Here is a 25,949-nt window from a genome sequence, read left to right on the forward strand (position 1 = left end):
AAACCAGGCATTAATCCATTGTATAAACCAGTGCCATAAACTGTTAGAAAAAAAACACGTCTTTATCAACATAAAAATGAAATCAATTTAATACTTTATACATTTTCCCATTATAAATAATATATCTGTATTATGTATATGAATTTTAACCTTTGAACTGGAACGTAATATAAACTTTGTGAAATGAACTATTTTTAGCCAGATTTAATACTTGTTAAATGGTGCGGTTAGCACAGTAATTTAAGTGTTAATTTTCTACTACGAATTTCTTTAATAAATTGTTATATTGTTTCCTCATTAAAAAAAAAACTCTTAACTAGTTAATATACAAATCACCTGTCCCTTGTTACATGTAACTAGTTAGTGTTTGTTTTGAATGCAATAAAGTTGTTTCAGAGGAAGACGTATTTAAATTGTACCGACGTTAGTTTAAACTCTAATCGAAACACAAATAGCTACACTACATAAATGAATTGTGTTTGGATTTTCTAACGGAATATGTCAACAAAACATCAGCATATATGTACTTGTCTAGAACTGGAACACCCGCTTTTATTGTTGGTGAACTGTTAAATGAGTTACCGTCTAGAAGTCCATGTTTTCTGTTCTATTGAAACTGTTACTAATTGTACTTTTGTCATTCTTTTTGTATAGTTCTTCAATACATATTACAAGCCACGTTTGATAGTGAATATTGAACTGTTATATTGTAATATAACGATAGAAATAAAATATAGTAAAGACATTGAAAATTTTTATACTACAAGTTGTAATACATTCACAATTACAAAACTGAGATAACATAACATGCATTGATAGAAGTATCACTACAGCTGAAACTCACAATCGTCTTCATAAGACAATATTTTGTTTGAATAATGTTTGTTTTGTCTAAATAACCGTTAAAACAATTGAATGTATAATTTTAGTAAATACATAATATTAAAATAATTGTTTTTTTTTGTAAACCTGTTAACGTGACCAACATTGTTAAGGGATTATTTGTAACTAACCAGTAAAGCTTTGCGAACTCTCCTCATAGCGGTCTCATAGTCGATCGTATAACTTTCCTATTTCCCAACTTTAATACGAATTTATCACTAGAACGGACAGAGTGCTAAGTCGTAATATCACTTGATGTTATTAGATTTTGATTTTAGGCCTATAAAGATATGGACGGATTTTGTGGACGGTGATTTTATTAAGAAAGGATTGACGATTGAAATGATGACTCTACGTCAGTGGGATAAGAACAGGACGATGTTTTTTTCATTGGCCTTTGTAAGGATTCCCTTAATACCGAAATTAATACTCGTATACAACAATATTATAACTATCATCTTACTAAATGTGTAACATCTAAATGAATTTCTCTGTGCGTCCAGTCACGTGTAAACAACAGAACCGAATTTGTCTACCAATTCTACTGTCTGTAGAAACTACACTTTTTACAGATTTACAACAAATGGTTTTTCTAATGCAGATATTTTTAATCGCTCTGCCAAGCTAGCGGGGGACGGTAAAATATTTAATTTTCCTTTGAAATTTGTTTTTTTATTTTTCAATGCTACCGCAATCCATTTAAAACGCGGTAATAAAAGTATTCAACGAGAAGCCAGATTATACTTGATTTCTTGATAAAATCCATTAATCGAAGTTTTTAAAGTTCCTGGAATCGACACTTTATTTAACTCTCATATTCTATAATTTTTATAGATCGTTATTTAACACAATTATTTTTGATTTTCAATTCAGGTTTTATCTTGAAATTTAGTTATTTCTTTAGAGTTGTAAAAACAAAATCGCAATGTTAAATTGCGTTTTATATTAAAGCATTATCCGCATTACTCAAAAAAATGCGGTTAGACATTATTTAGTTTAAGACGTGTTTTAACCCTTTGACCGCCAGTGATTAATATTATAGACGTCAACTGGTTTTATGTATAAGTACTTTCTTATTTATTTGTTAAGATCACATAAAGAAGCTTACGCATAGTAAAATTTCAATAGTCATGATTTCAAGTAATTTCCAATATTAGCGTGCGCTAAAATGGTTAAAATAAGTTTAAACAAATATGCAATTGAAACATTACGTAACTGTAACTCCAAGAAAAACTGTTAGACACGGTTTACTTAAACACATGTTTTAACCTTTTGACCGCCGTCACCAACGTGGCTATATGTATCACCAGTGCTTTTGATATTAGTATTTTATTATTTATTAGTAAAGATCGCGTTTCGCAAGCCTGTGCCGAATATTGTTTCAATAACCATAATTTGTCAAAAATCCCCGCAGGGCGCTAGAGTCACGATATAAAAGGGTTAACGTAAGTTTAAGCTAAAATGTTTTTGAAACACTTGTCTTAGTTTTCTAAGTTTTTCGATGATTAGGCCCTTACATTTTTACTCTATAAAGTGATAATTTAGTCTTCAATAATACTACAGTTGTTTTCAAATGATTTCAATTGCATTATTGAAACTTGAAATGCTGTGCGAATGTACGATATATTTCAATGCGATGTAGTCACCCTTAGACAAATCGGTTCAGTCGTTTAGGCTACAGGCGATCACAATAGAACTTACATACATACCCGAATATATAAAGTCATAGCTGCGGAAACATTGCCATTCAAACAACACTTAAGATCAGAAAAAAAAACTTAAACATACAATAGTATGGGATTGTAGTTAAGACTATAAATTAGTTTATTACTGTCTGCTGTACAATATGTAAACGTGTTACAGATATCGACTACAACTATGAAGAAGAAGATACAAGTGACGTTGATAAGGAACTGCGTCCTTTAGTTCGCCGTACTGCCAAGCATATTGCCGCCGGAGAGGAGAGGCCTAGGATCAATTCCAGTCAGCAGACTACACCCATCGACGGTAAGTCATTGCAAAATTATTTTCCCATGAATTTAAAACGTTACTAGTGGCGCAATATCAAATAACCATTACAGATGGGTTATGATTCATGTGGATTCATGTGTAAATTAATATCAACTCAAAAATTTGATGCAATAAATTGACGAGCAAATTATGAATCGAAAATCGTCAAAGAGCTACTTAATTTTTCAATATAGCATGAAATTTAAAACGGTTTTTGATTGAATATTCAATGACATTTCGATGATATTTTACCGATACAAATTGAAATTGTTTAAAATGTCACACGTTCGGCATGTGATATAATGCGTCGAATGCTCATATGCTGCGTAGTATGAAATAAGGAAATTTAGTCCCAAGGTTAAATATTTAAATGCCAGTTTAATGCGGCAATGACTAATACAATATTAATGGCAGACGTAAACCAATGACATTGAAATTGTTCGATTTCAGAGACAATGCCCCATAATGCGCCCCTCTTATCTTCAAGCAACCCGCAGTGTTATGTTAATTAGTCGTTATGTCTGGAACCGGTGTGCGGCGTAAAATTGAAATACCTAACTACGTGAATTTAAAATCTAATATTTATTATATATTATTTAGGGATAAGCTCATCTATGCAGGTACGAGAGGCGCTACTATAAGAAACTGTAAAACATACAGAAAATGACAATGACAAAATAATAATCCATGATAAGACAAATTCATTGCGACAAGCCCTTGTGAAACTTTATTGATATTGACTCTAGTGTGCTATCATAATTTATTTTGACTTCTTCCCATCAGGTAACTTTGTTGGTCTATACCTGCAATTCTGTGAGTTTTCAGTATCGAAATACGTGTATAAAATATTATCTTTCTCACTCACTTCGGAAATTATGGAGACAACAATATGTAACATGGTTATTTTGAAAACCGTTTTAGTTCTTTTAGAAGTTAGAGATAAAAAAAGACGGAAACACTTTCTATTACGAAATTCGTAAATACAAAAATTTATGATAATGGTTAAGTTGCAATTTATTATATGACTTGACGATGGTTATAAATATACAGAACTGTGGTCGCCTCTTAAATTCGTTTGTTAATTTTTTTGGCATTTTAATGACAAATCACACTAATATTATAAATACGAATGTTTAGATGGAGATATGGATGGAACGATGAATGGATAGACGGTTGGATGGATGGATGGATGCATGCCAGAGCGGCAGAGTGGATCTCGATTAAATTTGACATAGATATAGAACACAGTCTGTAAGAACACATAGGTTACTTATTACGTTTTTCTTAATTCCTTCTAGTTATTCTACTTATTAGATAAACAATAAATTTTATTTATTGTATACAAATATAAACTGAGTTTGAATAAAATCTTATTCGAAATAATATATATTTACAGAGACAAATAATATATAAACATACATATTATTTAATATCGTAAACGTCCCTTGATGTTCAAGCACACGGGAGCTAATACCCATTATCGGATACTAAGCTCTGGGAAAATGTAGAGCAATTTCGACATAATTCGTTCACAAATACTTTGTACTCGCTGTGTTTTATGAACGATCATATTAGCTATCTATATATAAGTTTACGTAAGGGACTTAATATCCTATTATTTTATTCCATTTAAAATATCAGTATCTAAACTAAAATAGATACTTATTTAAATTTAGTTTTAAATATTTTTTAAAAGGTCTTGTTAAGCAGAGTTAGAAAAGCGCAAAAGTTAATGTTGATAAAAAATCTTTAATAGAAAAATCTTTGGTATATAAAGTACTTCTTTTTTTTTCGTCGCTGCAGTCTTTTCAGGCAGGTCGTGGTCATCAGGAATCAGTAGTCTGCTATAAGAGCCGCCGCCAATTCTTTCTAATCTCAGCATTTTTTGCACATCGGTGCAAGGGACAGATACAGTCGCTCTGATCTCGTCATGTCTCATGGGCGACCATTCCCATGATCTTGTGTTCGCCAATTTTCCCAAGCGCACGATAGACTCTTCATTAAGTCCATTAAGCCCTAAGACTTATTGAATTAACGTTCTTCGAGGATTGACATGTTAATCAAATACTTACATGATTAGAAATACCGTATATTCAGTAGGCATTTATTTATTATTTAGTTCTTTCCGAATTTTGTTACGAATAGTTTTTATTAAAAACTAGCTTTTTCCCGCGACTCCGTCCGCGCGAAATAAATAATAGAAAACGGGGTAAATATTATCCTATGTCCTATTCCTGGTTCTAAGCTACCTGCCCACCAATTTTCAGTCAAATCGATTCAGCCGTTCTTAAGTTATAAATAGTGTAACTAACACGACTTTCTTTTATATATATAGATAGATAATAAACAATAACTAGTTTGTTATAAAATAACATCAAAAAAGAAAATTATTATAATTATTATAATTTACCAATAAACTTATTTAGATGTATTTTGTATGTGATGTTAGAAACAACAAAGATACGGAAAAGAGAGAAGAGGAGAAATATATTTTTAAAATTGGAGTTAGTACTAAAGATGAATTTCAGAGGAACTCATTTCAGTTAACTTCACTGTGGTATTTTGTCGCTTGTAAAATACTACTGCAGCTGGGATGAGGCTGGGATATTATTGCCATCATACGTATTGTAAAAATAAAACAAATAATGTGTGCCATCATCATCTCCCTGCTCTTTTCCCACTCATGTGGGGTCGGCACACAGGGTTTTATAAACCTTAAAGTTTTGACTTAAGTTTATACGGCCTGCAGTCTGCCTGTCGCCAACCCTACTTGGGAGGAATATCTTAAAATTAAATATAATATAAACTAATTAATTATAGCAAAATAATTCAAAATTGCTTCTAAAATACATCAAAAATAAATATTAGTAATAAAAAATTGTAAATATAACACAACTTCAAGTTGTTGCCTTGATAATTGTACTGTATTGGTCTTTTTTAATGCGGTTTCATTAGTTCAACTATTTCTGTTTTCTGTAAGACCTGAAATTAAAACATTTGTTTGAGTTAAAAGTACACATTTATCATAGGTTGTTTTGCATTTCAACGTTATTTTAAATTTTATTTAAAAGTAGAGCTACATTTTAACGATGAAAGGTTTTTTTTAGATCAGTCGTTCGAAATTTAAAGTTTTTTTTTATTCAAAGGCTGCTTTAGTCTCATATTGTCATACAAAAAACTTAATGGACAATTTTCTATTTAGCCCATAATTTTCCAGTTGTTATTCAGAAATAAAAAATCGAATTTAGTAACACTTTTTTAATCGCTTGAATGATTTAAACATTCAAAATTAGTTTCGTTTCTTTAAACCATAAACTCAGAGTGAATTAACAAATATAAATGTATGAAAGACTTATTTTGCAAAAATTGGAACATTGAAAAAACATCAACCGTTTCGTTTATTTTCTATCGTAACTCTCATCTTAAAGAAGAGAAGAAAAGAAATTAAAAGATATGTGTAAAGTCAACCAACCCGCACATGGCCAGCGTGGTTGACTATGACCTAGTCACCTCAAAGTTAAGGGTAGGCTCCGAGCTCCTCGGTGGGGACGTATAGTAAGCTGTTGATGATGACATTAGGCCTTTTATAATTACAACTAACGACTTGTAATCCTTACGACTTAAAAACCAGTTGCTATTTTAATAAATCAGTAATCAGTTTTGTTGATATATGTTACTTATTTTGGGGAAACAAAAGGCGACATTTCGTTATTTAAAAATGTAACACAAAAGAAGGAACGTTGAAAAAATATTATCCGTATTGTTACTATTGTACGTTAAGTTTACAATAGCCAGTCACATTGGGTATTGTACTTCTCATAGCTTTTTTGGTATTCGTCGTTCATTGTATACGAAAAAGTTTTAATTATGCATAAAACAGAATTAAATCATAAATAGCCATTATATGCCGGCAAAAGGAGTGTTGGCCGTCGGAAGAAATCGTGGTTGCGCAATATCAGAGAGTGGACTGGAATTGCAAGTGCCGCCCAACTGTTTCGCCTCGCAAGGGATAAACAGAAATATGGAGAACTGACTGCCAACCTTCGCTAGTCGGAGAGGCACCTCAAGAAGAAGAAGCTATCGCACGCGACTCCGTCCGTGCGGGATCTAAAATAAACTTAATTAGTAGTCTATGTGTTCTTTCAGACTACGTTCTACATCTATGCTAAATTTCATAAAGATCTGTTGAGCCATTCCGGATATATATGATAAACATATACAACAAAAATCCATCCATCCATTTAAACATTTTCTTGGATTAATTCAATACAACATTATATCACAATTTTATTTAACACAGAAATATCAAGTGCTCCTGAAACGATTAGAAACTGTCAGCTTTTAGATTGAATAACAAATTAAGTTTTATTACAGACAAATCTGTCACTACCAATTTTATTAAAGCCGATTAAACAGTCAAACGAGTATCGAATTTAATGAAAAAGGTGTACAGGAGTAGTTGACATTTTTGGTTGACATTTATTAAAATGTCATCATGCAAATACATAATCCTTTTCCAATTCTCACGGTTACTGGAAATATAGAATGGTATCATTATTTTGAAATACAATTGTGACGAAACATGAATTGTATTATTATAAGCTGGGCTACGAATTCGGTTACCATACAGGGTAATACTGAGAATTGATAAATGAAATCATTTATTGAGGAAAAATAAATGTTTGCCTTTTAAATAACCGTAATAAGCGAAACAAGCCGCACCGGATACAAGACAATGTTTATGTACAAAGAAAACGTATGTTTTACTGCATAAAAGTTTAATGATAAGATTTACCCTTTTTAATAAAACTAATGACTATTACTAATTTAATGGAATTAGATGTTTTTATTGTAATCAATTTTATAGCTTTTTAGCAATTTAAGCAATTTTAAAGTTTAAACACTATTTTAACATCATAGGTACTGTCCCATACACATAAAAAAAAACCGAAAGTAAACATACAATTTTAGTGCTTATAAACAAAGAGGTTGTTAGCGTTATTCCGTTATAACGTTACCCTAATATATTTGTTTCAAAATAGCAGTTTTAGAAGAGCTTTTTAAATTTATGAAGTTCTAAAACTTTGGTACTTAAGCGGTCACCCATCGAATACGTCTCCGTTCCTTAACCCCTAACAATCGATTTGCGACAGTGGATTCAACTCGCATAAAAAATATGATAGCACCAGACTAAGATGTTTTAAACGTAAAGGCAGCTTATTCGAGGAGGGAGCGGTTGGTGAAAATACTAAGGTGCACATTTCAGTCTGGGAAAATTAAGTTTGTCTGCGAAAATAACATTGAAAATTCAAGTGTGAATTCTTATCTATTCATAAAAGAATTTACACTTCTATGAACGGGCGGCGGTGGAAATATAAATGATAAATTTTATGGGTTTGTATTTCTAATAACAACGTTAATTCTTTACGATCATAGAACACCACTGTTAAGTGTCTCATGTATAGGACTAGGACCGTCACATTCTGGTAATTTAACGTTACGGATAAGCAAATCACATTAATTATCTAAGAAAGATATGAATGAAAACCAAAGATATATTTTGTAGATACATAGAGATGTCCCAGCCGGCAAACTAGCGTGAATATTTAAATTTGTTAAAAATAACCTAAATGGTTCCGCTTCAATTCTTTCGATAACAACTTAGCAATAAACTTAATAGGTTTATGATGCTCAAAATGTGAAGTAAAATTAAGCTATCAAAAAAACGACGTAAAATTTATACATTTAACTTAAAGTTTTATTTGGGAGATTCACTATTATTGTGATGCAGGTATTACCTCATTTGCTTTACACAGCTCCGTCAGTTATACTGCAATTAGTTTAATTTAACGTTCGTCGCTAAGCTTAACTCGATTGCCAATGTCGGCTAACACTCGTCTGAGAAACAGAATGTGATAAGTCACACTGGAAAAACACACATAGGCTACTACTTAAGTTTATTTTTTAATATCGCGCAGACGTATTCGAGGGCGACAGCTAGTTCGTTATAAATTGATTAATTGGAAAAAAGTGTTATTTATGGCATTCGAAATATTTTATATTTAATTTTTACATTTAAAAAACGATGATATTCTTGATTTTGAAAGGGTACACACCAGTTTCATTTTTGTAGAGTGCAATAAACAATATATACGTGTTTTCCTCTCATTCGGTATTCCGAATCAAAGCTCTTAGTTTTCAGAAAAGTACCTTAGCGGATGAATTTCTAATTGATTTTATTGGCTTTGACTCATTTGATTCATTCCAAGATCTTTCAGCAAGGTCAGGTCACAGATTGATTGGTAGTTGAATACTAATTCCACTTCAGGCTATATATATATAGATTTATACTTTATATTTTTATTATTTTGCTTTAGTCTTAAAATAGACCATAGAAACCAAATACCTAGTCTATTTTATTTTTTTAAATTTTTCAGTCGACATTTTATGAGAGAAGTTCGTGAAAGTTTAACAAACTTGTGTTACAAATCATGATAAAGAAGAACAGTGTTTTACAGATTTTAAATATCTAAAATTTTTAATGTAGGACTTTTTTTCTGAAAACTGTAAGTTTTTCGCATTAAATAAATTGATGTTTCACAAAAGGAAAACAAAAACACCATTCCATTAATTATTTTATCAATTTAATAAATTGTCAAAATATTACAGTGAATGGAATTTAAAAACCAATCATTTAAATGCCTTAGCCCCGAGCGCTTGTCGGGAGGCGATCCACATAACATACGGGTGAGTAAATTCCACATCCCCGTAATTTATTCAGCGTCTAGCACACAGCCTCGAAAGCGAAGCGGAATCGAAGCGAAAGAAAATTTGATATGAAATTAGCGTGGATTGGGATTTGTAACCGCCTAACAGTATATGCAGTATGTAGCAACTTTTATCTATGTACATACAACTATTCCTTCCACCATCTATGTAGACTTTCGCTTAGGTTTCGGTTAGCTTTCGTGCCTGTGTGAATCGAGCGTCAATGGTTTAGGACTTTGATTACCAATGCGCTAGTGTTACGAGTAATTGGTTACTAATTCACAGATAATGGCTATGTATCGGACTACAGCGTTATTAGTCTAGCCCAATAGATTAGTTAACGCCTCTGTTATGTACAATTTAGAATCAATATTGTAAATAAACACTTTTTATAGGTGTTTTTTTATTACGACTATTTATGCGTAGAACTTATCGATTTATTTCGTTGTCTCATAAATACATGAGCAATTTTACTTTTTAGTTGTTGTTAATTTATTAATACCTACTATTTATTATGAATTGAAATATTCGATATACCGAATCTAAGTGATATTTACCTTTAGTGCTGGATTTTAATTTCTCAGTACCTACACGAGATGGGTTCATTCAAGGCCGTCAATACTGAAATTATTAATTGGATATTCTGGTACCAATATGCCGTACGCTTATCGATTGACAATGTAATTTATATATAGACAAGTTGTCGCCCGCAACTCCGTCTGTGCGGAATTAAAAAAAAGATAATGATAGACTATATGTTCTTCCAGATTATGTTTTACATCTGTGCCAAATTTCATCAAGATCCATTGAGTTCTTCCGGAGATACCTTCAACAAAAATGCACCCATCCATCCATCTAGGCTTTCGAATTTACGAGTATCTATCTATTCGCGAATATCATAAATGACTTATATTAATATCGAAGGAGAATAGTTTAAAATAGCAAAAAAAACAAATTATGCATATTTAGTTGTTCCTTTCATTTCCCGTGAAAGAAAAAAAAGGTATGTTTTTATGCAGGTATTTCGGCAGTGATAAGTGACAAGTCCTCAAACGAATACCTAGTCGTAAGCATAGATACATGATTTCAGACAGCCGGCTAACTTGATAACTCAGTTCGGGCTCTATAACTGCGTTATTCTGATTGAACAGTTACCTGCGACACTTCGTCATCAAATGTAATTATAAATGTCTGTTACTTGAGTGCTAAATTTAATATTCAGCTTCAGAAATTCCTGAACACGCTCAGTGCCACCGAATCGTCTCACGAATTTAATTTTAGTACGTAAATATTGTACTGGCATTGGTGATCTATTTAGTACTTCTTTGTTGTCACGTTCATGTGGATTTTTAATAATTATAAGTTAGGTAACAAAAATTATGTAATGATGTTCGTTGAATATACATTTTAATTCAATAAATTTATTACGTTTTCCTAATATTTACTGAATAAACATATAACATCAAATTCTGGACTTAATTGTTGTAGAAGTAACTATCAAAAAAGGAGAGCACTAAATACACACGTACTCATATTACCGCTATAGAAAAACAAATCTTTACGGGCTATACCAGCAATGCCTGAAATTATATCTCAGTAAACGAGAGAGTTTTGAAAGAAGACGTCTCTCTATAGTTTATTTTGATTTCAGAAACTAACGATAAATTATACTTCTTAATTTAATCACATGTTAAATATGTGAAACACGAAGCTAGAGCCTGTGCGGAAAGAGAGTGGGCGTGACGAAAAAAGGGACTATCATAAAAAATTTTATATGGCAATCCAACCCAGCCACCTGTCAAATGTCAAAGTTTTGTATTGATACGGGTTTGTTTGTTGTGATTTCTTGCGGTTTTTTGTATTTAATCATGTCTAAAGAGGGTACAACCTTACAAAGTTCAACAACAAAGCACTACTACGCTCTCAAATGTAAATCCCATTCTCTTTCCGCACAGACTCTATAATCATTATAGAGTTAAGAATAAAGAAAAACATGCTTAGCTCTTTTATTGCTAAGTATAATTTAAAAGTATGATTTTTATATCAGAAACAGGACAATTTTATATGTCTACTATTTATTATATAAAACAAAAACACAATCATTTCGTTAGAAGTCAAGATGGGAAAGAATAAATGCGACACAATAATACACGTATTCGCAAGATAAGAAAACCTACAGAAAAGTTATTTCGAATAATAAAAGGTTTGCGGGAAATCATAACAAAATGGGTTTTTTATAATATAAAAGACAACTGATGATATATGAATAAAATAAGAGAACAGTATGAGATATACCTAACTTTTTTATAAGTAAATTATGTAATTAAGTAAATTAATATTTTGTTAATGTTCATCAATGTTTTATTTGAAGACAAGATAAAAAAAGTCTATGTCCATCACCTAGTTCTAAGCTAGCTCCCCATCAATTTTCAGCTAAATCAGTTCGACCGATCTTGAGTTATAAATAGTGTAACTAACACGACTTTCTTTTATATATATACTAGCTTTTACCCGCGACTCCGTCCGCGCGGAATAAAAAATAGAAAACGGGGTAAAAAATTATCCTATGTCCGTTTCCTGGTTCTAAGCTACCTGCCCACCAATTTTCAGTCAAATCGATTAAGCCGTTCTTGAATTATAAATGGTGTAACTAACACATTTATATATATAGATATAGATAATAGTTTTATTTAGTGATGAACGAAAGACAGTTACAAATTAATCGTAGAACAATTTAAAGTGTTTTAACTCAACTGAATACCGTTTCAAGTCAGGAAGTTTTATTGCGACACTGCTTTGTTATGTACACTCGAACTGTCTTAAACTAACTTTAACGATGCTTTAAAAGACTTCTTAAACATCATTTGAAATTTAAAATTTTATATTTTATTAAGTAAGTCGCCAGAAGTTAAAACACGCTATGAATTGGTTAGTTAAAAGTCAATATAACTTAATCAGTAGGCCTTCTGTTTATTAATGCTTAAGTAAATTTGTGTTTAATAATTTGTAATTGATGAAAAATATCACGAAGCCGACGTAATGAAAACTTTTACAAACTGGAACAAAAAATACACGAGAAATTTTTAAGAGGCGTAGAATACGAATTAAACCTCACACTTCAAAATTGATTCCATTTATCGTGGGTTTCCGAGACCAAAATATCCGTTTAAAACATAATGTTACTCTGTTTCGTCAAAGATGACAGGGTTGACGATATGTTTTATTCAGAGATTTAGGTCTCAAAAACTAAACGGTAACACATGCAATTATTTTTTTAGTTTATTACTAATTTTTTTTTGGTTTATGTATTTTTTGTAGTAAATTAATAATTAAACTGTTTTATTAACAAAATAAACGATCCTTACTACGATTATTTTATGACAAAAACAATTTATTTCTTACGAAAAAGAAAACGTTCAATTTGTTGTGAGATTGATGGTGTTAACGTCAGTCTGTGTATACTAATTGTATTCCTTTCAAAATGACTCGACGTAAAAAATAACGAAGTATTTTCTGTTCTGACATAGTATTGTGTTATCTGTGGTGTTAGTTACTAATTTAATAATAATACTAAGTAAAAATATGAATTTTTAGATGGATGGATGTTTGTTAAAAGGTATCTCCAGAACGGCCCACCGGATCTCGATGAAATTTGGAACAGATGTTAAAGGTAGTATAGAAGAACACATAGGCTACATAATAATTTTTTTCAAATAATAAAATATCAAATAACAAATTCCGCGCGAACGGAGTCGCTGGCAAAATCGAGCAATATTATAAAGAGGGAAGATTTGATTGTTTCTTTATTTGCATTCAATAGAATCCGAATCTACAGAACATATTTGAAAAATTCTTTAACTCTTGGGAAGCTTTTACATTCCCAGGTGCTAAACGCTATATGATTTTTGATTTCGCGCCGACGAAGTTGCGGGCTAGTATAATATAAATTAACATAAAGTTGGTGGCACGAATGGGGATTAATTACACTCTAACAGGGGTTTCGTCTGCAGTGACACTTGTAAGGGATGACTATGTGTACAAACTAGATACTCGTATATAAATACAAGTATATCATTGCAGTGGAGATCTGCGACTACACAACAAAGTCATGTGCAAACTTTAACTTCGTACTATTGTTAATTCTATGCAGGGTTATTGTGAACAGACAATAGATCTATGTATTTAATCTGCATACTTCTAGATTTAATTTATAAAATACAAGAATAAAAGTTTCATAGAAATAGGTTATTTCAGTTTTATATTCTACTAGCTCTTACCCGCGACTCCGTCCGCGCGGAATAAAAAATAGAAAACGGGGTAAAAATTATCCTATGTCCGTTTCCAGGTTCTAAGCTACCTGCCCACCAATTTTCAGTCAAATCGATTCAGCCGTTCTTGAGTTATAAATAGTGTAACTAACACGACTTTCTTTTATATATATAGATTTAATTATGTTATTTTATTGTTATGTACATAAAAGTAATTTATATCAAAACATGTGAACAACTGTTAAAATAAGAATCAATCTTTTATTTTACATCATTCATGTTCGGAGCAATCAAGTGAGATTACTAGTGTGGTGGTCGACGTCCGCAGTGCGGTATTTCCCTGATTTTGCAAACATATTTTCCACCAATGGTTTATAGTGTAAAATAAAAATGTTTTTATTTAAAATAGATATAAATTCGTAAGTACGCTTTTGAAATAATTTAAGGAATTGTTACTTCAATATGTTATATCAAAATATGTTATATAAGGAAGATGAAGAAATAAGTCATAATTATGGTTTTTTAATAATAACTCGTGCTCCCCAATCATAAGATTATCATATTGTATGTAACTAGCAATGTTGTCTATGTTAATGATTGTGAAATTAAATATTAGTAAATATTACGCATCAAATTGTGACGCCTCTTTGAGAACATCAAGTAAATCTAAAATTAATTATTTTATTTATTTCACTTCATAACGAGGTGTCCAAATACTTCAAATACCGAAAGCCCTCTGTTGGCAGAATTTCTTCATTTTAAGGTATTAAATACCAATAGCTTTGTTTAATAGACTCACTTTAAAGCACTCGTTTCATTAAAATTTTTTTTTTTTCGTACAACATTCAGACGAGCTAAGTATTTGATTAAGTGCTGATAAACATTATATTATTAAAAACGGGCTATTTATCATTTTATATCTATTTTTACCGAATGCAGAAATATACCTTTCAATTTTTTCAATTTTTATTTTTAATGATATTTGTTAAACGGATATTTGTTATTTGTTAAAATATGAAATAACTAGCGGTCGTATTTGATCGCTGCGAAAGTCTAATCGGATCTGAATAAGATAAAAAACCTTTCTCCCGCATACGTAAGCTACCTTCCAGTCTGAGTCCCTTCAAAATCGGTACAGCTGAACGCAAGACAGACAAACAAAAATAAAAAACAATATAACATTCAGATACTCCAATATTATGTCACATTCTCAATTGTAAACTCCTCAGTTTAAAAGAAATTTGATGAGATTAGACTGGACAAAATCATTAGCCCTTTAATTTTTCATTAATGAATTGACGATGTTGATGATGAATTTAAGATTTATATTATTAGATTTTATTAAGGATGTGAAATTAATTGTATTTCCTTGAATGATGAGAGTTTTTGGGAAGTTTTTGAAAGTCGTAACGAGGATCTATTATCTTCTCTTATTTTGTAACTTATATGTATCACGTTTGTATATATAGCGCACATGGTCAACACATGTTTTCCCTTACGCTATATTTAAAACTCTTGACCCGGTAAACTGGCCTTACTAAAGTCTTGAACAGTAGTAGGTCAAAGGTTACTAAGCAAAAGCGAAATTAACATATCATATGGCTAAAAATCGAAATTTAGATAAGAATTACAATTATAGCATGAACGTAAACGCTGAGAAATTAGTTCTTAATTACTTAAAAGTATACCATTTTTTAACTAATCGTATGTACGTCTCTCGGTTATGTAAACTTAAAGCTCGTTTAAATTTCTCAGTCAATGCCGTACATCTTCTAACGTGATAAATACATACCTGCAACGATGTTGGCTTTTACACTATCTGTATTCATTTCATCTTAACATGTTCTTAGTTGACAAGAAATCGAGTTTCATTAGAACTGATGTAAATACTTTGCAATGATTTTAACACCTCCCTAGTGAAGTCAAACATCTAGTGAATTGTTGTTGTCTTTACTGACTTTACGTTCTACGTTTACACGAGGAAACTTTACTTGCAAGAGGCGAAATTCCGTATGTGTCATTATTATTCGACTTTTTATGTTTATATTTTTCCAACATATGATGTATGAGAGTGCTCACATTTAACTAGCGGCGGAGCTTGCTATTTATACGTGATGTCAAGTATGTTTAACCGGTTTGTACCAGACGATCACGTCCGCGCCCACGCTCTCTAGTTAGATATGAACAAGCACTTATGCGAGTAGTCTACATACAATTCTCGCAATTATTCACCGAAGAAGAGTATTCTGAAAGAACCTACGCAAGTAGTTCAGAGTTCGATATTCAGAGTCGCGGTTCTGAGATTAAAAATTGTCCTTCAGTACAATTTTTTCGTTAACTTTCGAAAAAAGACGGCACTTTAAGAAGCACCATCCAGGGAATATTAGGATGATAAACGCAAACAAAATCCTCATGACATGGTAACACGCATTTCTTACGTGTTATCGTAACTGGTTCAAATTGACATTAAAATTTAATATTAAATGATAATTTTCCCACAAAATTTTCGACATTCATCATCATTGTTCGCACGCATAACGTCGTACGAAGGTTAATAAAGTTAATTCCAGATACGTAAATCAAGAGGTTTAATCACGTTGAGGCAGAAATAATCGCCTTAACTTGGCATTACAATCTTCATTTATAAGTTGCATTTACGCTCAGTGTCTCCTGAGTACGAGTACTTTGAGTTAGTTTATGTTACTCTGTACGTTAGCTTCAATGCATTTCTCTTTAATATAACTGTACCGTACTGCAGAAATACGCTTCGTCTCATCTCGCTCATTTTCATATATTAAGGTTAAGACTGAACCGACTTTAAAGTTATACAGATATAGTTACTGAGTACTCTGTAGTAGTAGTAGTTCTGAGAAGTTATGATTAGTTCTTGTAGTACTTTAAACAGTCTTTAATACAGAGCATCACTGAAAGACTCTTGATAGTGTTATTATTTTTTTTATATTATAGGGTGGCAAACGAGCAAGCGGTCACTTGAATCCGCCTAAATACCGAAGCGACCACTGCCCATGGACATCCGCAATTGCAGATGCGTTGCCTACCTTTAATCGACAGAATATAATAATAAATAATGATATAATAATAATATTTTACTAATATTTATCTTTTTATTGTGGAATTAAATATGAAAAAGTTTTTTTAAGTTCGCAAAATGTATTAAATGCTTGCATGTTCTATAAAATACTGGCCAGTTTCCGCAGTTGGTCTGTCACTTGAAATCTTGATTACATTCCTGAAATTAGTTAAACAAGTTTAGGACAGTTATGTTTTTTGTAATAAGTTACGCTAATATATCGTGAGCATGACTACTGATAAATTTATATTCATACTAGCTGTCACCCGCAACGTCGTCCGCGCGAAATTAAAAAAAAATAGTTTAATTTATTTACTAGCCTATGTGTTTTTCCAGACTGTGTTCTACAGTTATACCAAATTTCATCGAGATACATGCAGCCGTTCTGGACATACCTTTTAACAAACATCCATCCATCTAAACATTCGCATTTATAATATTAGTAAGAAGTAAGATAAACAACCACTCTAATTTTATTTATCTGTCTGGATAATTTTAACACTATTCCGTTCTTGTTTTCCTTCTTTATGAATGTCTATAAAGAAATAGACAAGTTGTTTCAATTTTGTTATCTTTCAAATAAAACGCTTTCAAAGAACATACAAAGCGTTTGTTTGTCAAACAACAACTTTATCCAGGGAGATTTTATCCATGTCTAGTAAACAAACACAGCACAGACTAACCGTCAATTTTCTGTCAAATTAAAACCGATTTGTGGCGTTTAAAAAACAGAGATAAAAGTTTTTGCTTTTACTTTAACAAAATTTATAAAAATTAGTGTTAGATTAATCTAAAATTTAATCAACAAAAGATGCCTATAAGAATAGTCTGTATCCCCATACTTATACGAGTTTTAATTAACTCGAAGTCTACCTTTAAATATGTGGCCTTACATTTTTGTAATAAAATTCTCTAGAACTCCCTTAAAGCTCGCAAAAATCCAATATATTCTTCGACGTATGTTTGTATGTCGCCAAGCGAAAAGTTATTAGGATAACTTCATCATAATGATCTAAATTATGGGATGAGCCTTACTTGGATTAAATTTTCGAATCAAAGTTTTTCACAATTATTTGCTACTATATGTTTTTAACTATAATGCTTTATAGAAAAATATTGTAATTATTTAGTTAACAAGACATCATCAAAAGGACAGAGAGAGGATGATTTTTTTAACTAAATAATCACATAATTATTTTATAAAGCATTTATTTCTACGATTTAAATATTCTATAAAAGGCATAAATTATAAAAATAGACGCATATACTTAAAAACATTTCGGTATCGAATAATGATCATGTATTCTATGTAGTAATTTTCTAAGATGCTTATCAATGAGGCCAGAAGTCGTGAATATGAATCGACTTATAAATAACATGAATTATATCATCAGCATTATTAATCTGAAATACAGTTCTAAAACCTATGTTTTTAATTAAAATAATGTATCACGATGACGTCAAATCTCATCTTTGATCTATTGAAATGGCAGTGCCGTTTTGATAACAATATGCTTTTTTCTGTAGTTTCTACGTTAAAATTCATTTTACGTGTTTCTCACAGATTGCGAGTTGCATTTTTTTCCATCTCTTTAAATGAAGTCTTCAGTAGTGCCTCATATCTTATGCATAAAACATTAAAAAACTTTTTTTTTTAGTAACTTCGTATTGGCTAGACATTACATTAAGAAGAAAGTACGAGATACCGCAGATGTGTTGACCTTTGAGAAGGCTTCTTTTTTTTAGAGGACTAATCAAAAAGTATTTAGTAAATGTTAGCAACTTATTGCACCTTAGGGAATACTTTCTATTATTAATCTTTACTTTGAATTGCTTTACAAGCTATAAGTACAGGAGTGTGTACTTTTGACTATGTCAGTGTCACTGGGGTGAGTTATTTTTTACAAAAATTCACAGCGTTGTTTTTTGCACTACAAATTGATGCAATAGTAAGGTTGAAGTACTGCGAGGCTTGATTCATACTCGTATTTCAATTCGTGTGAAAACTGTGACAATTATCGTAAAATTTCAGTTTCACGAAACGGCAACGTTAGATTAGATATTAGGATAAACCAGCTATTAACTTTTTTTTGTTCTATTTATTGCCCAATTTGAACGTACTTTTGAACTTTTCGTCATAATATCAAAGAGAGTTCAGTTTACTATTGGCGTTTAATATATTGTTTGTATTTAGATTATTATGTATTATTTTCATGTAATCCTTTTATAAAAAATTTGCTGTCGACCGCGGAATTAGAAAGCTAATTAATTACCTTATGTTTATACTAGCTTTCGTCAGCGACTCCTTACGCGCGGTCTTAAAAAAAGTAGTAATCTCAATTCATACATCTAAACTTTCTCATTTATGATATTAGTAAGATAAGTATTCACATTGTATACACTGCTTTTGGAGAGTTCTAGTACTTTAGCTTATTTTGCAGTGTTATTTTCGATGCTTTTGTTTCTCTCTTCGTTTGGTAATTGTGACAAATTAAATTTGTTATAAACGTGAAGTTACGCAATGTAAAATGCGTGTCAACTAGAGTTGACAAATTTGATTTGGAGTTAGGACTCACTTGTTAATTGCACTGCTTCCACAAATTCACATCTCTCGCTACGAATTAGGCTTCCAGCAACACCTCTCAAAACTAATTATATGGCTACCCGCAACTAATATAACAGTTTTCCCCAGCTTTAACGTCAGTGGATTCTAAAATCCAAGTATAAATTTCTGAATATGTTTTATGATTAAACTAGCTGTAGCGGGCGACACCGTCCGCGCGGAAATAAAATTATGCACATCTATGCCAATATTCAGCAAGATGCAGTTCTGGCAAACTTCCATCCATCCATACATCCAAACATACGCATTTATAATATTAATCAGATAATTAAATGATCCGACCGATAAGGTTTTCTAACAGCTTGCTCTTAAAACAGCTTCTAAAAATAAATTTTAATTCTTGTCCTTGTAATCATAAAGTTACGATAACATTTATACAAAATGATTTTATACTTCGAAAGGCTATTGAAGACCATATTTACACAGTAAACGTCAATGTTCGTATTGTTAAAAGTTGAAATTAAAAACCGTGTACAGAATGTAATTGGAAATTTAAACCTTTTTCATTAACGAAATCTTTTTATGTTTTAACATAATTTCACTGAAATACGTTTCATATTTTAATGAATTCTTCGAAAATACTATTCATTTATTCGATACGCATTTCGATGGTAGGAATATTTGTAAATAACTGATGTGATTAATAAATAAATTTGATCGTAGAACTTTTTAATGAGAATTGTAATACATTGTTATAAAATTTTACAAAATCGTGAGGATTCTTTTATAAAATAATTGGCATAAAGTTTTTCAAAAAAAAAAAAAAACGGTAATTGGCTCAATATATTATCATTTCAAGAGAATCACCAGTTAACGAGACTAAGGTTAATTTTACAACGAAGCAAAAGATAAAGGTAAAATAAAGTTACCATCGAATAGTAAAGAAATAGTAAAACTTTTCCAATTTACTTGTTTATAAAAAACAAAAAGAAATGTACACGCAGTTGCATAACACAGTTTCCCGTTAAAAAATAAATACCGCAAACAAAAATACTAGCACAGCTTGAGTACACTAAGACAAAGAAGTTTAAATAATACCAAGAGAAGGAAAAGCATTCAACGAATAATGTATAGTCGATACTGAAAAGCAAAGTTTATTATAATTTACAAGACAGGTTTATGTAAAATACAACAAAAAAAAAACAACACAACTCACGCTCATAACAAAGAGGGGTAGGCGGAGAACTCCGACCTCATTCACCAGATCATTTGGCGTAGTCCTGACATACCCCTCTTTCTTCTTCTACCTATACATTCATACATTTACGCATAGAACGTTAGTTAAGTAAATTAATTAGCCTATACAATTAAAATGCTACCTGAAGACTACTGTCTTTAGCATTTTACTTTATTTTTTATGAAATACATTTCACGCGGACAAAGTCGCGGACACATAGTTAATAAATAAATATGAAATTTGTTGTGCACTTACATGTCTAACAAAACGAAACTGTCCAGACATAACCGCAATATTTACGCACACATGTTAATTTTATAAATGTTTGAAATAACATTGACATCAGCGCTGTCGTGACATCGTGCCGCCTCGAAATTGCGGTAAAATATGTACAACATTAATGTAGATATAACAGTTAAATGTATTTCTATGAAGCGAGCATTTATGGTTTATATCGAAATAATAAAATTAAATTAAAACAAAATTTTATATTTTCATTAAAGTTTACAGAATTACTTTTCAATAAAATGTTCAAATAGCTTCTAAAGTTTCTCTACTATTACGGCAGATATTTTTTTTTTCTATTACGCATAAACACTTTCTGTGTTTCTTTTCATATTTGTAAAATGATCTCGTTAATTGATTTTCAATATATACGAGTACAGTAAGTTTTGTATTAAGTCTTACACTACGACATTTTTCACTACATAGAATTATATGGCTTAATAAATTCAACATACTTCTTCACACTCCAATATTTCTCGGATATTTCAAGCATTCGTAGATATCAAAATATCTTGCTGCAAACTCCACGCCTTAGAAGGTCAATAGACAAGTTTTCCGAATAAGTAAATTCATCCTATGATATTAATGCACATTCTTTGTACAATACAATACAAATACAATACATTTATTTTTGAAAAATCAGTTAAAGAGACAGTTTTTTTTTATCTTTAATGGTAGGTAGAGTGAAAATAAAAATAGTAGAACTAAATCAAATGCAACAAAATGTAAAGAAACAATTTGTAAGTAATCTTGGTTCTCAAACGTAGTTGCTCAAGTGGTGCTGTAATGGATTCTACGTTAAAGTGTTCTGAAACAATTTCTTAGTTTGAAAACCACTTTTTAAAAGGTTTCTTGTTGACTGGCATCAATGCCTTCTCATTACCCATTAATAAGCCATAATATATACTACATACATACATACATACTCGTATATATACAAATTTTCTTAATTATACAACAACAATAACCGAGGGAAAAATAAGTTATATATACATTTTAAGATATTAAAGTGAAATGCATTCACCGACTACGACTGGTTCCTATTGTGACGAAGTGTAAAGCGGCTAGGTACTGCGTTGACGTTTCCCACATCGTTCTCGTACATTCCTAAAGCCACCAGATTTACTATAATGGCTTCCCTCCATCGCAATCTACTCACAGTAAATATGATCTTCAAACCGTATAATTTAATTCCAACAGAATTTCTTAAATCTCTATTTTGATGTTAATTTGCACGTCGGAACGAAACGTTTCTATTACTTAATTTTAATTATTTTTAAAGGACGAATCATTTAAATTATGACCTTTGTTAAAACCTTTGTCGAAAGATGCTCATTTGTTTTTAATCGCATCAATAAATCTTGTGATGAACTTCTTCGCTTTTAACTTTTTACCGACATCTGACAGCTCAATTAATTGTCACGACGACGGGGTATTAATTAAAGTTTTTAATCGAAAGAAATTTAAAATCGTCTCAAGTTTCTAAGAAGTCATTCTGAAAACTCTTGAAGTGTAAGTTAATTAGCGCTAAGAAGCTATGTATATACTCGTAACAACTCTGTATATTATTATATATACATATAAAAGAAAATATACGAGAGAAAAAAGCATCACTATAAAAATCGAATGCTTCACTCTTCAAAATCTGTTAATCCTTTTACAATTCATGTTAAAACCTCTCACGGTCAATTAGGCAAAAAAGAATATACGAGTATGTAATATACAAAATGTAATTGCTTTCTGTAAGATTATTTTATAAATATAGTAAGAGGTCGAGCTCAAACTCTCGTTAGAGGCTTTGTAATAAATTAATCTTAAGGGGGTTAAGATAAAGTGTACTTGTATTCTCAACTTGACCACTTCTAAACCCGATTATAATTGTCACGTCAAGGCCAGCAGTTGCAAAATTGGTTTTCTCCAGGTTTTTCATTATTAAAATTCAATTTCTTACTGAGTACTATGACTAATATTTGCAATTTAACGTAACTTGTTACATATATCTCTGCAGTTAAGATCGCATCAAAATAACAAAGAATGCGATTTTATTTTTATTTGAGAAGGGGGCAAACGAGCAGTGAGATCCTTAGTGTTAAGCGAGTGCCTTGGATATGGGCAACAACAGAGAAATTGCAGGTGCTTTGCTAGCCTTACGAAGCCGTACCAAGAGGTACCTTTTTCTCAAAAGGCCCGCTTTTTGAGGAGCTCTAAATAGTCTGTCTAAATGTCTAAATAGTGGCTTTATTAATTTTATTAAAGTTGTAAAGTTTGCAAATTTTAAAAACACTTTCTCACTTCATAATATTTCTTTGAAATATTGAGAATGATTTTCAATATACTCTATAATGTAACAGGTGTAGTGTAAATATCAACATTTTGAATATGTTAATAGGATTAGGCGCCGGTGTGCGAAAACACTTTGTGGAAGAAACAAGGAATTTAGTATGAGTAATAAATTCATCTTGTTGCTATATTTATACATATTTTCTCTTTCCTTAAACTAAACTAACTTCCTTAAAATAAAATAAATTTACGGCACCCTTCAAAAACCTTCAATGGAATGAGTTCAATCTAAATGGAATTCACACCTTTTTTTATTCATTGTCCATGTCCAATTATATTGAACAATGAGGTTTTTAACTCGTTTAATATAATAGAGGTTTACTATCAGCGAGTTTTCAGTCCCAAAACAGCAGTATAAAACATTTTATTATTCGTCTTTCATAAAAAAGATATAACAATATCTTTTTATAAAAGAAACAAATATGCCCATTCTTTATAACACGAAATATATCTGCAACGAAAACATTTGTTTTAAAATGTCGAATCTCTGGTATACGTGAAAAGTTTTCTTTAGCTCTGCAATCTATATATATAAAAGAAAGTTGTGTTAGTTACACCATTTATAACTCAAGAACGGCTGAATCGATTTGACTGAAAATTGGTGTGCAGGTAGCTTAGAACCAGGAATAGGACATAGGATAATTTTTACCCTGTTTTCTATTTTTTTTTATTCCGCGCGGACGGAGTCGCGTGTAAAAGCTAGTAGTTTATAAAAATGTAATTCAAAGTTAATAGAATTCTTTCTCTGAAGTACTATTTTGAGATTTTCAAACTTGATTTTTCTTCACTCCATTATCAAGCAAGACAAATACTTTGACACACATACACATAAAAATATTACTGCTAATAAAATCTTTTTTTGGAACCAAACGTAAATACAATGGAAACGATTATTCCACATTGTGGCTTTGATATATTTCGTGCCTCTTTTATTTATATTCCCGTTGGAAAAATTTCATCAATCATCCATATTTTCCAGTTCATTCTTTACTAACGTATGTAAACAGCTCAGTATGTGGGTATACTCGTATCTTCTCATATTTAGTTAACTGTCTAATGTCTATGAAAATGAAAATATCTGCCCGATTCTCTCTCCCAATCATTGAGAAGAAATCAGGATGAGGCCTCTTTTTATTGCAACTCTTTTAGTTACTACTTTTTGACTTTGCAGAGTACGAATTTGAATTGTATAAGATGCTTAGATAAAACCAAATTAGTATAACTTTACTAAAAACCTTAAATAATCTATATGCCGGGTAGCATACCGCTTGTTAGGTAAACAGGACTGGAACTGGAATAGATACTGGAATAAATATTTACTTAACAACTGATGCGTCCACTTAGCAAACGGAAGAGTACCTACATATGCTAGTATAGGTTCAAGTTGGCACAGTATTCCAAATAAGTGCTACTCAGATTCAGGAATGGTAAGTTTCCTTTACTGAGACACTCAGACATAAATAAATATGACAAGCCTGTATAATTTCCCTGTATAATTTATAATTTATATATATTGTAAAAGTAAAAATAATAATAAAAGAAGTAAATATAAATTGATACGTACTGATAACTCTTTAGTTTAAATTGTCAAAGGGGTATTGTTCTATAATACTCGTATTCACATCAACAGCAACTTGAGAATTTTTATATTGTCCCCGACTCGATGTCGGCGCCACTGTAAATCTCCGATGCACGTTGCATCGCCGCCGCCGGCGGACTCCGTTTTATTGGGAAAGTAAAAGAACAGCAAATCGCACTTGTGAAACTTTAAAAATGTATTTCCTGACGTTCACTTGAGATTATATAGTTTTAGTTTTATGACTTTGTATTATTTTATCACTTTCATGAATGAAAGATAAACTAAAATAATATTTTTTTCTATAATTAAAATGTCATTTAGGAAATATTAAAGACACCAAACAAACTTACATTTAATTTAAACATTTCTTACGTTTTTCCCCAGTTTATTTAGTTATACTTAATAAGCTTTATAAGCTATTTGGCATTTATATTAATAATAAAGTCTTATTGAAAAGCGTACGCAGTATCACGTGTCAAGTGTCACGTGTGAATTTTAGCTGAACTGTTTCATGCAAGATGATTCAATTTTCAACGTCAAAAAAAATTTACTTTATTTTGTACAGAGCAAATGACAAGTATTAAAACAAATGTTACATCAGAGGAGTGTCACCTTTTTATACGAGAATGCTGGTTAGTTATAGAAAATAATTCATTTTATGAATATCCTTAGTAATTAAAATTTACATATTATATGTTTCTAGTTTGAGACAGATTCATTAAGCGAACTCTTTTGTGTGTCCGTTTAGTTGAAATTATAAAGCATTTCATGTCGTTATTAGAAATTTCATTGCCTTTGTATTGTACCGAAATGTGGACAAAGCGAAATCGTAACCACTGTTTATTCAAAATTCGCTCAAATATGTATGAAATAAAACGTTTGAGAAATGGAACGGAGTCACACACTAATGCAAAAAATCGACATAT

At 31.1% G+C, this 25,949-nt stretch overlaps 1 protein-coding gene across 1 annotated transcript in view; it reads left to right on the top strand.

Annotated features, from left to right (window-relative positions):
* Positions 1-25,949, top strand: part of LOC106719757 — a 96,267-nt gene that overhangs the window by 23,192 nt on the left and 47,126 nt on the right. Inside the window, exon 2 of the mRNA XM_045686097.1 lies at positions 2,746-2,889. Within this exon, the coding sequence (XP_045542053.1) occupies positions 2,746-2,889 (144 nt within the window). The remainder of the gene's footprint in view (positions 1-2,745; positions 2,890-25,949) is intronic.

The sequence above is a fragment of the Papilio machaon genome, chromosome Z, assembly GCF_912999745.1.
Source record: "Papilio machaon chromosome Z, ilPapMach1.1, whole genome shotgun sequence".
Classification (NCBI taxonomy): Eukaryota; Metazoa; Arthropoda; class Insecta; order Lepidoptera; family Papilionidae; genus Papilio; species Papilio machaon.